Source organism: Ictidomys tridecemlineatus, chromosome 6, assembly GCF_052094955.1.
Source record: "Ictidomys tridecemlineatus isolate mIctTri1 chromosome 6, mIctTri1.hap1, whole genome shotgun sequence".
In the NCBI taxonomy this organism is placed as follows: Eukaryota; Metazoa; Chordata; class Mammalia; order Rodentia; family Sciuridae; genus Ictidomys; species Ictidomys tridecemlineatus.
In genome coordinates, this window is record NC_135482.1 from 70084068 (window position 1) to 70099231 (window position 15164).

At 38.3% G+C, this 15164-nt stretch overlaps 1 protein-coding gene across 4 annotated transcripts in view; it reads right to left on the minus strand.

The window, feature by feature from the left end:
• The window catches only part of Tmem117 (transmembrane protein 117), a 453899-nt gene extending 438982 nt beyond the window's left edge, over window positions 1–14917 (minus strand). The window contains exons 1-2 of one of the 4 annotated variants that reach the window (XM_078014851.1): window positions 14777–14917; window positions 5989–6293 (exon numbers count right to left, since the gene is read on the minus strand). In XM_078014851.1, the coding sequence (XP_077870977.1) occupies window positions 5989–6265 (277 nt within the window). In that variant the 5' untranslated portion in view covers window positions 6266–6293; window positions 14777–14917. Of the gene's footprint in view, window positions 1–5988; window positions 6294–14562; window positions 14717–14776 lie in introns of those variants that run through there. The other 3 variants (XM_078014852.1, XM_040280778.2, XM_040280779.2) reach the window with 3 other exon arrangements.
• Window positions 14918–15164: the final 247 nt, after the last annotated feature.

Genomic DNA, 15164 nt, shown 5'->3' on the forward strand with positions numbered 1-15164 from the left:
GTTTTGGGGGAAAATATGAATAGCCCTAAAATCATTTTAGATGCTACACATATCAACTCATTCTGAGTGCCTGCCTTCCATCCACTCCAGTTCCAGCTGGGTCCTGCCTTCAATGAATAAGTAGCACGTCTTTCTTGTTTAAAGAGTCTGACAGCTCCTTCAGGTGGAATTCATCTGACAATGTGTTAAAAGAGCAGTGTTAGCTTCTTATGCTACAGTTCACCTGATGAAATATATTTATACTTTATAAAACAAATGAAAGAAACCCCATAGGTTCTCTTTTCTCACAAAAAGTTTTTGTTTTGGTTCATTAGTACTTTCCTTATCATTTCTACTTTCTTCTGGAAATTTTTGTTCAGAACAATTTTTTGATAAATAAATAAAGTAAGATGGACACAGAAAAAAAGAGCAGTGTTATAACAAAACTAAAACTAATAGAGGTTCTTGGCACATGTTGGAAGACAAAAATAAAGAAGGGGGCTGGGGATGTGGCTCAAGTGGTAGTGTGCTCGCCTGGCATGCGTGCAGCCCGGGTTCAATCCTCAGCACCACATACAAACAAAGATGTTGTTGTGTCCACCGAAAACTAAAAAATAAATATTAAAAAAAAATTCTCTCTCTCTAAAAATAAATAAATAAATAAATAATAAAGGAAGGAAGATAAACAGCAGAAGAGACACGGTTTATTTGAGACATGTATTTGTTGCAATCTTGATATTCTAAGATTTATCCTTGGATAAAGTTATTCAATCAGAAGGCATTACTTGGACCCTGTTTTTCCCTTCATAGAATTGTTTCCATGGAATTTAAAGTATCATAAAATTGATTTTATGCTGAAATACTACACTCTATCTATTAATGAAAGTTTAAGATTCAAAAACATAAAAATATTTCTGCATTTGTCAATTCACCATTCAGTATTTCCTGTACAAAGCAGGAAAAAAAAACTTTGCTAAAATTTAGAGCAAGGATATTCTAAAATTTTAGATAATGAGAAGTTCTTGTCATTGACAATAACTAGAGGCATATAATATATCACATCTTCCTTTTTCCCAGGTTCCAAGGAAGCTCAAACTGAGAAAGGTAACAAAATTCATGAAATCAAAACATATTGGATTTTCCCTGTTTTTAGTGGTCCTAATTTTCTATCCCTATGGTATTTATATATATATTATTATTTACAATTATATATATATAATTGTAAATAATTTCAATTAATTTTTGAAATAAACATTATTCTTTAATAAGCTCAAAAAATCAAATTCCTCTTTGTATATGTCTTCTCACCAGCATAACACTTTAGATTTCTTTATTCATAAATATCTCTAAAATATCCTGCCCCTCCCCCCATCAAAGCTAGAGTCATCCAAGCAAACAGGAAAGAGAAGCACTGGAAGAGTATAAACTGACGTTTCAGTGAAATCTAATTTTCATAAATCTTAATCTAATACCTTAATAAGACTTAGTTTTAATAAAAGACATTATTTTGAATGTATCAGTTTCTGATTACATTTTGCTCCCAAGGTTTATATCCAAATCACTATAAAATTATAATATTTATGTCTGATAGAAAAATAAAATTGATAACCAATGAATTGGATTCTATTATGTGTTTACAGAGTCATTCTCTCCCTCATCACTGTGCCTTAAATTGACACTGTTGTGTTGTCATTTTGATGTTTTCAAAGATGAGATTTACTATCATGAAATTTAAATGAACTAGGCTCTGTGCACACCTGTAATCCCATAGGCTCAGGAGGCTGAGGCAGGACGATTGCAAACCACTCTCTGCAACTTAGTGAGACCCTCAGCAATTTGGCAAGATCCTGTCTCAAAAATAAAAAAATAAGGGGCTGGGGCTCATAGGTAGAGTACTCACCTAGCACTTGTGAGGCACTGGGTTCGATCTTTAGCACCACATAAAAATAAAATAAAGAAATTGTATTCACCTACAACTAAAAATATATATTAAAAAATTAAAAAGTACTGGGGATGTAGCTCAGTGGTAAATCACTCCTGGGTTCAATCCCCCATCCAAAAATAAAAATAAAAGAGAGAATACTTACCAGCTAATGAAATGAAAGGAGTAATAATATTCTATTTAATATTTATGTTTGGTGTTTTAGTAAAGAACCCCAAAAAGTAACACTGTTTAGTTGGTGCCACGAAATTATTCTGATCATTTGTAAACCATCTCAATATTTCTGTAATAAAATTTTTATGCTTGTAATTATCAGTCCCCCTCCCAACATAAGACACCATCATCATTACCCTCATCACCACCATGTAACATAAGCTTGTATCCACAAATTGTTAAAGGCTTAAATATAGCCTTTTAAGATGAATTATGTATAAATGCTAGTTATTTGGGAATAAGGATGGAAACATTTATCACACACAAAGCCAATAAGAACATTTGTGTTTGCATTAAATTTTGGATTCCTTCCCATTATGCTTCAGGCTGTAAGTTCCAGAGCACCCTGTTGTACTGTTTTGGTTCTTGTGGTCACAAATGGGAGCTGAAAAGATGACACCTTGCATGTAACAGGAAGGAGTCAAAGAAGGCCTCACAGAAGAAGGAAATGCTTGAACTGGGACTTGAAGGAAAAAAGAGAAGTGAGCCAGGTTGACAGTAGGGGAATGAGAATGATGGGCAATGCAGAGTACAAGTGCAAAAGGCACAGAGACATAAGGCGACATGGCAGGATTGAGAACCAAAAATAATTCTGTACAGCATGGAATGCCAAGAGATAAAGTTTGCAGTCAGGCAGGAGTAGGTCATAAGTAGTTTTGGAAATCAATAAAAGGAGTTTAGATTTTATTCTGTGGGTGGTAAGAGCCATTTAGCAACATAGAAAAATTATTGTTAGATCTATAATGAATTGGAGGAAGAGAAAACTATAAGGAGGAAATGATTAAGAGTTCATGAACCAAGGAAACATGGTTCATAAAACAATGGCCATGTAGAGAGATAAAGCAAAACAGAAAGGGGAGATAAGCTTGGAGTTCATAGGAAATTGAATCGAAAGTCCACTATCCTTACTTGCCAAGATTTACAAGTTATCATTTCTTCTCTAGGACCCCATATAATTTCACAGGTTTTTTTTTAGTAAGGAATAAAAAGACCTGCACATTAACACCTGCACCTTAACCATATGATTCTCAATCAATCTTTAATAAAGGAAAACAACTTCTCCAAAATGAATAGTCTGGTCTAAGTTTGTCATAGCTTGCTACATTGAAAAAAAAAAATCCCCAAGTGGTTTACAAACCCATTGAGCAACTAATTGTAGTGGATGCTTACTGTTTTGGTACCTAACACTCTCTACCCATTTTTTGAGAGGACCCTCTCCCACCTACCACCCATCATTAACCTTGTCTATCCATGATTAGTATGTACAACATCATGTTCATTCAGTATTTGATAGATGACACAACCAACACTCTGTTCTTACATACCCTCTGTGTCAATGATCTGTCTCTCAACTCCACTTTGGCCACGTACTCAAAAGTCCACACCCTAGATGGAAATCACCACTACAGGATGACTTTATATCTGTTACAACATGTCGTTCAACCACACCCATCATTTCTGTGCCTTTTCTTACTCCCATTTCACCTGTTCAGTTTCCACCAAATCTCCAAGCCCTTGCCCACTTCTTCCAGACCATTTTCTCCCTTCATCTCCTTTTCATGTCCATTCAGAACCCCCTGTCGATTAAATTAGTAACTCTATTGCAAGATCTCTTCATTGATCTTCCATCTTTTGTTTGCAATAGGGCAAGCCTGAGCTGTCCCATGCAGATGACTCACACTCAAATTGTGTTCCAGGTGACTGAGCTCTCAAAGAGAAAACTGCTCAACTTTCAGATTAATATCATTCAAGTTTTATGGTGGCTAACTTCACTGGCTCTTAGTGACAGTAAGCAATCCTTTCATTTGTGTATAGTCTATTCACTTCTATACTCCCTAGGATCACTGTTCCAACCCTTGACCACTTTGTTTAGCCTCTGTATCATCAAACCCTTCCATGTTTGTCTTCAGCTCTTCTTCATAGTAAAATGAAGCCTATCAGGTAAAGAAACATTCCCTTCCCTGCTCCTCCACCTGAAACTTATCTATCAGAGTGCTATCCTTTATCTTACTCATGCCCAGTATCTCGGAGCCAGGGTCTCTTCTCCTGTCTTTTTCCTTAACTACAACAAAACATTGTTTTATTTGCTGATTTCTAACAAATTACACAAAAATTCAGAGCCTCTGGCTATAGGTCTTACATGAGCTATTGGCTGGAATTCCAGTCTTATGTGAAGGCACAACTAGGGGAAGATCAGCTTCTAAGCTCATTTCACATGATTACTGGCATGATTTAGTTCCTTGTAGGCATTAGGACTTGAGACCTGTCTTAAGGCCACCATTTTTAACCTGTATCCTAAGTCCCAAAGACCTTCAGAGATACTTTCTTCTATATTTTCACTTCAATCTAACTCATTCCTGTGCAACTCTAGTCAGGTCAATTAATCTTGTCCCTTAAGTAAAATCAACAACAACAATAGACCAACTCAAAAACCTGCCCTCGCTCTTTCTTCCATTTTTAAGCTACTTCTCCATTTCTTTCTTCCATTCTCTCAGAAATTTCTTGAAACTATGTACATACACATGCACATAGACAATAAATATAGAATATGTACATTATATATATGTAATAGAAGCAGATGGCAACAGTTTGAGAAATAGAGATTGAGATTATACAGTATATGTATTGTATGTATATGTATATATGTGAATATTTTCTTGCTTATTCCTTAGAACATTGCCATTTGTTTCTAACTCAACTTCTAGACTACAAATACTTTGTCACCTGTGATCTTATAATTTCCAAATGCAAAGTTCTCTCATTAAATTCTCTTCTTAACCGATCCAGCTATAGCCTTTAAAACTAGTTTCTTTTACCGCCATGGCATGTATCTCCTCTTCATATGTTAGACATACATGTGTTTAATCTCTCTTCTGTAGGAGGTAAGTTTTTATGAGGACAGAAACCTTGTCTGTTTGGTTCCCTCTCTAGAAGAGGGTCTGACATGTAATAAGTGATGAATGAATATCTGCTGAATAAATATCATCCACCTCTTGGTCAAATTGATTAGGCTAGGGTGAAAGCCAACCATAAAATGTGTCAGCTCCAGTCCCTTTCCTGAGAGTTTAAACTTGGGACCAGGAGAGTCAAGCCAGCTTCTCTGGGTGGATGTAAACAGATCTTCAGGGTGAAAAGAGAATGAAGCAGATGTGATACAGAAGTTGAGACAAAGAGCATCCTGACAGAATTTGAGGCCCCAATTCCATCCCAAAGTGCAAAATGAACTCTATCTTTGGTCTCTGTGAAATATCCCAATATCCCCATCATAAGTTACCTTTTAAACTAATTCGGTCTCTTTTTGCATTGTATACTACTAAGAGATTCCTTACTAATACACTGCTCTGTGGATGAATAGATACAAAATAAACATCTTAAAGCCAACTTTTTTTAAAATGAGGATTAAATATTAGTGTTTTGGTTCTCATTCCCTGAATGAACATTAAATGGCAATGGTTCGCTTACTTTAATGAAAATATAATGTGATAAGGAGCTATTCTTTTTAAAATTTACAACCTCTTTACTGTACCTCGCTTAGGTACTACTTATGAGAAAGGAGCTATTTCCATGTCTTCCCTAGATAAGATTATACACACATTCATTGATCTCCAAAGCCATTTATAATGAAGTTTGGTACTAATTTTACTTCATGCTAATTTAACTCCTTAGGCAGTGAAAAAGTACACGATTAAAGAGAAAACAGTTGAAGAATCTAGTTACAACAATGCATTACAAATTAACGCTGGAGGACAAACTAAAACGATTCTAAATTGGCATTTAGTGATATAGGAGCTCTATCTTAGAGAATAGAAATTAAATAATTAGCAACATTACATTTTATGGGTTATGCTACTTACCAAACAAACGCTGATGGAAGAGAAATTTGCCAGCTATTAGTCCTATGAGAATGGCAAGTAGCCATAGAAGCACCTTCAAAATCCTCCAGCCTACTCCTCTAGGGTATTTATTTGTTACAAATGAAAAACAGTTTCCAACAACAATAACATTGGCTTCTGTTTGGCTGTGAGAAACTGGGTCCTCCGCAAAGATTAAGAAATTAAAGAAAATCACCAAATAAGCCACGATCATGCGAGACCAGGGATGCTGAAAATAGTAGCGGAAGTCTTTACCCATCCTTCAAAACTTCAGTGCCGCAGTTTACCTGTGTGAGAAGAGAGACACAGAGTTAGAGTGGGAAACAAGCAGCATTCTCTTCCTGTTATTTAGTCAGATTTTACAACAGCTCAGTAAAAAGGTACCTGAATGAGATGATTGATGCTTGTTCCTACTGTGGCACCAGGACAAGTCTAAGGTTGATGAAAGTTAATATTGTCCCTCCCTACTATCTAATCATACCTCTTACTAGTTGGGAACTTGATAAAGAGGGGGAATAAAAGAGTAGAGGGAGCCGGGTGTGGTGGTACTTCCCTTTAATCACAGCAGCTTGGGAAGCTGATGCAGGAGGACTGTAAATTCAAGGTCAGCCTCAGCAATTTAGCTAGGCCCTATCTCAAAATAAAACATAAAAAAAAAAAAACAGGGTGGTAATGTGGCTCAGCGGTTAATTAAGCACCTTTGGATTCAATATCCCTGGTGCCAAAAAAAAAAAAAAAAAGGAATATATGAGAGGACAGGAGACAGGAGAGGGCAGGACACAATCTAAAATTGGGATGATGACCGAGATGACATAGGAAGGAAGAAGCACAGGGAATAAGACCAATGCCACCATTTTCTTCTTTTAGATTATTTCACCTTACAATCATAGTCATCTAAAAAATGAAATAATATAAAAGTAAAGTGAACACATATAAAACACCCAATAAACATTCTCCTCCGCCTAAATCCCTCTCCTCAAAGTCATGATCACTTGATAAATTTGGTAAATAAACTTTCCAATCTCTTTCTATACATGGATAGCTGCACACATGTGCGTAACCTTTTGTAATACCCAAAGGCACAAAGGTGTTACAAAAACTCGTAATGTGCCTACAGCAATGGATCTGCAGACCTACTCTGGAAGCACTGCCATCTCAAAGTGTGAATGTCCAGCCCCACCTTCAAAGTCTCACTGATTTCTTCCCTCTTTCCTCTTCATGAACCAGCCTGCCCAGAAAGCACAAAAGCTGTAACTCCTACGTGGGGAGGTTTGTCTAGGCCTACCAGGGCTTGTGAGTAGATATCCAATTCTAGAGTTCATTTTGGTGAACTCATTTAGCTTTCAGACTAAGTAACATCTGCTTTTTCAGCAATGAAACTCTTTAAATCTTGAAAACAAAAGTAATAGGGGCGGTAATTTGACTGCCATCAACCAATTTACTTTTCTTCTTTCTCAATTTATTTAGAGAAGGACTCTCCTTCAGAGAGGAAGGAGAGAGAAGAAGGACCCTTGCAAAGTGTATAGTCCCTAACATGACAGGCTCTCTGCTGGATGTCTGCTTGCAACATTACAGCATTTTTGTCATAACAAGTTCCTGAAATACTATTATCATTCCCATCCCTTTATTTTCCAGGGAGAGAATTAAAGCTCACATAGGTTATGCCACTTTCCCTAAATCACTCAGCAAAAGAGAGCTGATCTGAGCCTCTGAAGTAGGACCCCCAAGGCACCATTGCCAAGCTTTGTAGCACTTTTTCTTCTTAAAGGAAAGATCCAGAAACCAATCCCAAGAATTCCTTTCAGAGGTACATTCTTCTTTAGAGAAAATTATATACTTATATAGGACAGGGAAGATTATGTAAGTAAAAGACTCCTTCTCTGATCCCGGACACTTGAGGGGGAGGGGAATCCATTGACAAACATCATTTTACAACTGGCAAAAAGTCCAAAGATTACACCACAAGCCTGAAGTGCTTCTAAATCAACGAAAGATCTGAGAATAGTTTCCAAGGGTCCCAAATCTCAATCCAATACTCTGGGCTGATGAATGTCAATTAAACTCACAATCTAAGTTAATGAAGGCATGTTGTGGCTATTTTAGAAAAGCAATGTAAACGTGCAAAAGAATTGGCAATAAAATTCAGCCAAACCCATAATCATTACAACCTTGGACTCATAAGCCTTCTAAGAAAGTTCAAGTCCCTTATGATCTTTGTGAACACTCTGAAATATCTGTTCCCAGCTCAGATCACTTAGGTATGGTGGCTTTCTCAAGATTCTTTAGTTGTTCTTCCCTCTTTCCTTTCTTCCTTCTTCCCTCCCTCCCTCCCTCTCTCCTCCTTCCTTCTTTCTTTCCTTCCTTCCTTTCCACAAGACTATCACTCACAATAGCAGCAAGGACCTGTGTGTATGATTCTCACACCAGAGACCAGAACACGTAGTGAAGTATAAAAATGAGCATTGTGCATTTTCATGATATTTAGTGTGCACAAATGCAGAAATGGGTCAGTTTTCAATTTCATGCAACACTTTTGGAAGTATCCAAAAACCACCACCAAAAAGAAATTCACAAAAATCATCTCAAGGACCAATGACAATTGAGGAAGGACTTGTACTACATGACCATCAGAACTGCACAAAGATATCCCTTAGAAAGTTACTATAATGAGTTACTTCCTATGAGGCACCCATTAGCAGTGAGGGATTCTAGTGAGGGCCACCACCACCTCCTCTCCTTCCTTGCACACACATAATCAAGACAGTAGGATTTATACCACTGAATTTACATGACCTTGATTCTTTTTAAAAAATACTTTGTGGAGGACTAGCATATACTTATTTTGTTGCTATTTTTAACTTCAGAATCTTGCCTGTGGGCTATATAATTTCCACATGCCCAAGTTAAATTAGAACATGCAAAAAAATTTGGAGACAGCTGTTCCTCTCCTAAATTTATGCTATTTCAGGAGAGAGAACTATACTACTGAGCAACAATCCTGTACTAGTATCTAATCTCATTTAATTCCCACAGTAATGCTATGAATGCTAATGTCACTCTTACAGTTAAGAAAAAATGAAGGCTCAAAGTAATTGTCCATTTAGTTCACATACTCAGCAAGTGGAAGAGACAGAATTTGAATCCACATTGACACCTAGTCCTTAATCTATCTAATATACCATATAGCTGGAAGTGCTTCTTTCAGTAAAACATTTTTCATAATGCTTATAGTTCATTCTTCATTTCTACTTTTAAATACTAGCAGAATGAAACATGACCCTGATATTGATCCTTTCATCATTTTATTTTATTATAAACTCCTTAAAGAGGTCATAAGAGGCTGTTTACTTCTTGGGAACAGCATGATGCTGAGTTCACAGTGGGCAATCCATAGACACATATGAATGATCTGAGTGGTAACACTCAGAAAGAGAAACCCCTTCATTGTTTAGGTGAAATGAGAAAAAGGCAAAGCAACCTCACATTCAACTTCCACTAGAAAAGAGAAAAGCAGCCAGGTTCAAAGACTGCAGTGGTGACTCGGCCAGAAACATCACTGATTTACCCACACACAACCCCATTTCATTTTAGCACCAGGCTCCACATATCATCATCATCATCATCATCATCATCACTCAGGGATAACACTAACTGAGGACTTGCTGTTTGCCAAATAGTATACTCATGAGCTTTATAAGCATCTCTTTTAAGTTTAATAGCAGCCTAGTGAGGAAAATGCTCTTCCTTTCCCCATTTCACAAATGTTGAAACTGAGATGGACAGTATAACAATATTGCTATTATTGTTGATGTTGTTTTGCTTATGTTTGTTTGTTTGTGTGGCATTGGGAATTGAATCCAGGGGTACTCTATGACCAAGCTACACCCCCAGACCTTTTAATTTTTTATTTTGAGACAGGGTCTCACTAAGTTGCCAAGGCTAGCCTAGAACTTGTGATCCTGCCTCAGCCTCCTGAGTGGTATGAACCACCACAATCCACAAATTTAGTAGGTTGTATGAAGGAATAAAACTTGTCTATATCATAACAAAGATTCAAGTTAAAGCTACGTGGCCTCAACACTCTATACTATGTCTTTCCTGTACAACAACGTAAATTCCAATGTCTTGCTGTTTACATGTTAGTTAGAAAGTTTCTGATAATAAAACCATCCGATGTAAAATATTCACAGTACTTCCAGGACGAATGGATCTATTATTACTATTCAAATTGACCTTGGTAGCATGATCAGAAAAAAATGGGAATCATATAACTATAGGAGTACTTGAATTCTTTCTTCTTTGAGCATCAGTATAAGTAATTGAGTTGATCTGATTGTCCTTTTGCTGAACATCACTGGTGTGCATTCTGCATCTCAAAACAAGACTAATTCACACAAACTTAATTCCTTCTCATAAGTAATGACATTGTTAGGTAGATGCCACTATTTTAGAATCCTCTGCTTTTTCATATAATAGCAACAATAATGATGTTTGGTAAGAATAGGCTAAAACTGAAAACTCATTGGCCTTTCATGGTTTCTAACTCTGGAGGAACAAGATTTATACTGGATATTTGTAAAGTCAAAAATTTTAGTACAAACCAATATTTTAGAGAAATGCAAAGGAACAAAAAAAATAAAATAAAAAGGAGAGATGTAAGACTCTCAAATAGGAGAATGTTTTGATTAAAGGCACAGGGAAAATCACCTGGGACCAATGCAGAGACATATCAGTAGTTCTGTGTGGCTGGAATATAAGGTGTTTGGAAGTGTCTTGTGAGAATTAAGAATGATTTGGGGCCAATTCAAAGAATATTATTTTAAAAGAGTTGGTCTGTACTAAGAAGAGATTAGGAAATCATAAAACATTTCAAAGCAAAAAAGTGAAATGATCATACATAAAAAGTGATGAAGTCAAATTTTATTCCATAATAACACTCATTAATTCACTTGTTCAATATTTACCAATCATCTATTTTATGCTAGGCAGTAGCCTATGTGCTGAGGTTACTTATACCTAGTAGACAACCAACTAATATTTGCTGATGGATAAATTCATGAATAAATAGATGTGTTGTTGAAAACAGACAACAGACCAGGTTGAGATAAGAAAAAAAAATTCTGAGGATTTCATTCCAGAGACAGTAGATTCTGAATCATAATGTTATTAATAGAATCCCTGTTTCCATGCATCTGATAGTTATTTTGTGGGGAACAAACCAAAAGATAAAAATTAAATACACAGGATTTCAGAAAGTTGAGAGAGAAAATTAAAGCAAGGAAAAGTTAACAGGGAGTCAAGAGTGAGGGAAGTTAAAGGGCTCACTGTAAGCTGATAGTAGAAGACACACATGAAAGAAGGACCAGAGGCAAGGAAATATCTATGGAAGAAGACCAATCCAGACAGAGGGACAGAAGTTGGAAAGGCCTGTTGCCAGGGCATGCATGGTGCATTTAAGGTAGTACACGAAGGCTAAAATGACTGGACAGTATGTGGTACTGCCGAATATGGAAGAGATGCAGTCTAGGAGGAAGTATTTCATCATGATCAGGCCTTGAGGCCATCCTATGGATGTGAGCTTTCACCCAGACAGAAATGATGATAGAATCGGACTTTCATAACAAAAAGGGCCACTTTGTCTGCTGGTTCAAAATACTTTGTAGGAGGCAAGGAACAGAAGTGGGGAAGTTATTGAGGAAGCTATTGCCAGGTACCTTGAACCACACAGGTATAGAGGAAGAATTTAAACAGCTCAGCTTCTGGACTCCTTCAAAAGGAAGAGCCAATAAGAGTTATTAAGGGAGCCAAGTATGGTGGCTCATGACTGTAATCCCAATGACTCAGGAGGTTAAGTCTGGAGGATGAAAAGTTTGAGGCCAGCCTCAGCAATTTAATAAGACATTCAGCAACTTAGGGAGACCCGGTCTCAAAATAAACAATTAAAAAATCCAGCGATGTAGCTCACTGGTAAATCACCCCTAAGTTCAATCCCCAGTACCACCTCACACACACACAAAAGAAGAGTTATTCGTGGATTGGATGTAGACATGACCTATATAAAATCCAGAATAGAACTGCCATTTCCTGAGATGGACAGAGGTTCAGTAGATGTAGAAACCATACTCATACTGACAGTTTTGAATGTTTTTTATGTGTTGTGCTGTTGGAATGCACATTTCACATATTATCTCAATTAGTCCTTACAGCAACTATTTGTATTGGCCAGTGAAGAAAAAGAGATTCAGAGCAGTTGTAATGTTCCCAAGGTCATACAGCTACCAACTGGCAGAAATAGGTACAACTACCTCTATATAACACTAAACTTAATACTTTTAATTATTGTCATATTGCCTTTACTATGAAGTATAAAATACAGAATAAAGTTTCAATGGAAAGGAAGAGCAAGTACTAGGTGATGACTTGCACCTAGTGGGCACTCAATAAATATTTGCTAATGAATGTATAAATGAATAAATAGATATGCAGATGATAACAGTCCAGCCTTGGGTGAGGAAAACAAAAACACTGAAGAATCCATTCCAGAGTTAGTAGACTCTGAATAATGGAACATCCAAGTCTGTAAAGGGAGAAATGATAGAAAAATAAATAAACCAAATGCATATATGCTTGAATATGCCAGCTCTGAGGTAAGGACAGATCATAGTATATAATCCTAGATGATTATAGAAGACAGGTAAAGGGAAATGATACAGAGCATTTTACATAATGCAAGTGCTTAATACAGGTTTAAGAAATACAAATAGCAATAATAACAATGTAAATGTAAAGCTGAAACTCTTACTTTAGGTCCAATACAAAAGACCACACAGCCTTTTAAATAAAAAGCAACCTTTTAAGTCAATCAATGAAACCACCATAAGTGGTTCTGCATAGATACCAGGACAGCATTTGTGATGCCCTAGCTAATTTAGAGGATCCCAACCATAAATCATTTCCTAGACTTTCTCTTCATATTGCTTCTACCTTTTAGTGGTTTTCTTCCCTTTTTATCCTTCAGTCATTGGGACAACAATCAATGAAAGTTTTTAAAACAGAATCTGAAAATGAAGTAGGTCTGAGTCCTTTAGACGATGACAACTCTGTTGTAATGGCAAAATATTTTAAAGTCCCATTGTGTTATAAAGCAAAAAAAAAAAAAAGGAATCAAACAGTAACCAATAAATTCTTTAAAAATGTGAAGGTCCTTTTCAGTGGCATCCGCTTCTGATAAAGAATGAATTGCCATGATCACACTCTATCAATAATGCCAAAGCTAATATTCATTAAGTATTCTTTAATATATTAAATAAAAGTCACATGTCTGAACTTATTGTTTAAATGACCAAAGCTTAAGCAAGCAAATTAAATAAGACTGACAAGTGCTGGCTTCTTTTCTTTGTTTTTTGATCCTGGGGATTGAACTCTGAGCCTCACACATGCTGAGCAACCACTCTACCACTGAGCTATGTCCCCAGGCCTTTTTACTTTGAGACAGGGTCTTGCTAAATTGCCCAGGCTGGCCTTAAAATTGCAATCCTGATGCCTCAGCCTCCAGGGTATCTGGGATTACAGGCATGGGCCAAACTGCCCAGCTGACAAGTACTGGTGGGTTTCTGATCACATGGATTTAATGAAAGATGGGAGGTGAGGGATAACTATCTGAATTAAAATGTCAAAACCCCTAATTGCTTTTAAACTCCAAAGTCTGGGGGAGTAAAAGAAAGTATAGCTAGGATTTTTTTTAAAAAAAAATCAATATAACAAAAATAGAATTTTACAGGGATTCTACTATTTTTTTTATATTCAATAAATTGGAAGTAGTTGTTTCTGAAGACAAAACAAAACCCCAAAAGCATCCCAGAGGTCCTTCCTTGCGTGTCAGCCAATATATCACTTATAATTAGAGGAGAAATGCATGACCTTATATTTAACCATTCTTTTAGTCAACATTTTGTTTCTTTTTGGTTCCTGAGACTTATATCTACATATAAATACTAAGCGTGTGATGTTTACTTTCACCCCCACACACACACACCCACACACACACACACACACACACCCACACACACACACTTCATTGTTCCACAGAGGGTTGAATAAATAATGGCAGCCAAAATGTTACCTCGTTGATCAAATTTATTTGTGGGCCTAAGGCATTTTCAAAAATACAAATAGAAAAAAAAATAGTTTTATTTAGTCAGGATGAAGTTAGCAAACATTCAAATACTCAAGTCAAGTCAATGGATCTGTCTTTCTCTCTCTCTCTCTCTCTCTCTCTCTCTCTCTCTCTCTCTCTCTCTCTCCACCCCCCGCCTTTCTTTTCTTCTCTCTTTTCTCTCTCTGCCCACCCACCCCCGTTTATTTTAAGGACGACACCAATGAACTGCAACCTGTTAATTTAATTAACAAAAATAGGGCTTGTGTTCAGGTCCTATCCAAGGAATCACTGAAGCGAAGAAAGTTCAAGGACTGTTCTACCATCTTTTACCGCCTGGAGCCCAGGACTTTGAGGTTCCCACCAAGATCCGTGAGCCTGGAAGTCTCCTCTGCCCTTACCCAAGGGCTGGTGCGTCTGCCTGCCTCCTTGACACTTCACCCAGCCTCCGGGAGGGAGGAGGGAAGGCGCCGGGGAATTCGGGGGCCGGGCCGGGGTTCCGCCGCGGCTTCCACGGTCGCGGGAGGCAGCGGGGCGCGGGCAGCGGGGCCGGCAGGGCTCGGCTGCGGCGGGACCAGGGCGGGGGAGGCGCCCGGCGCGGGGCCGCGTACTCACCGAAGGGGCTGCGCAGGCTCCGGGCGACTGCACACGGGAGACCGGGTCAAGCACAGCCCTCCGGCGCGCCGGCGGCCTCGCTGGGAAGCGCAGCGAGACGGACCCGCGGCGTCGCTGCCACTGCTGCTGTCACCGAGCTATAAATACCGGCTCGGCCCACACCCGCCGCCGCCGCCGCCTACGCCGGGCGCCCTGGGTGCTGACTCTCACCGCGCACTGTGAAGTCCGCCGTGGCGGGCTGCACACTGCGAGCGCAAGGGCGACGGCGCCGCGCAGGTGACCGCGGCCGCTCCAGCTGTGCGGCAGCCTCCGCAGCTGGAGGCATGGCCTCCGGCCGCCCCCGCCCTCTCCCCTCCTTCCCGCCCCAACCGCGGGCCGAATCCAGCCC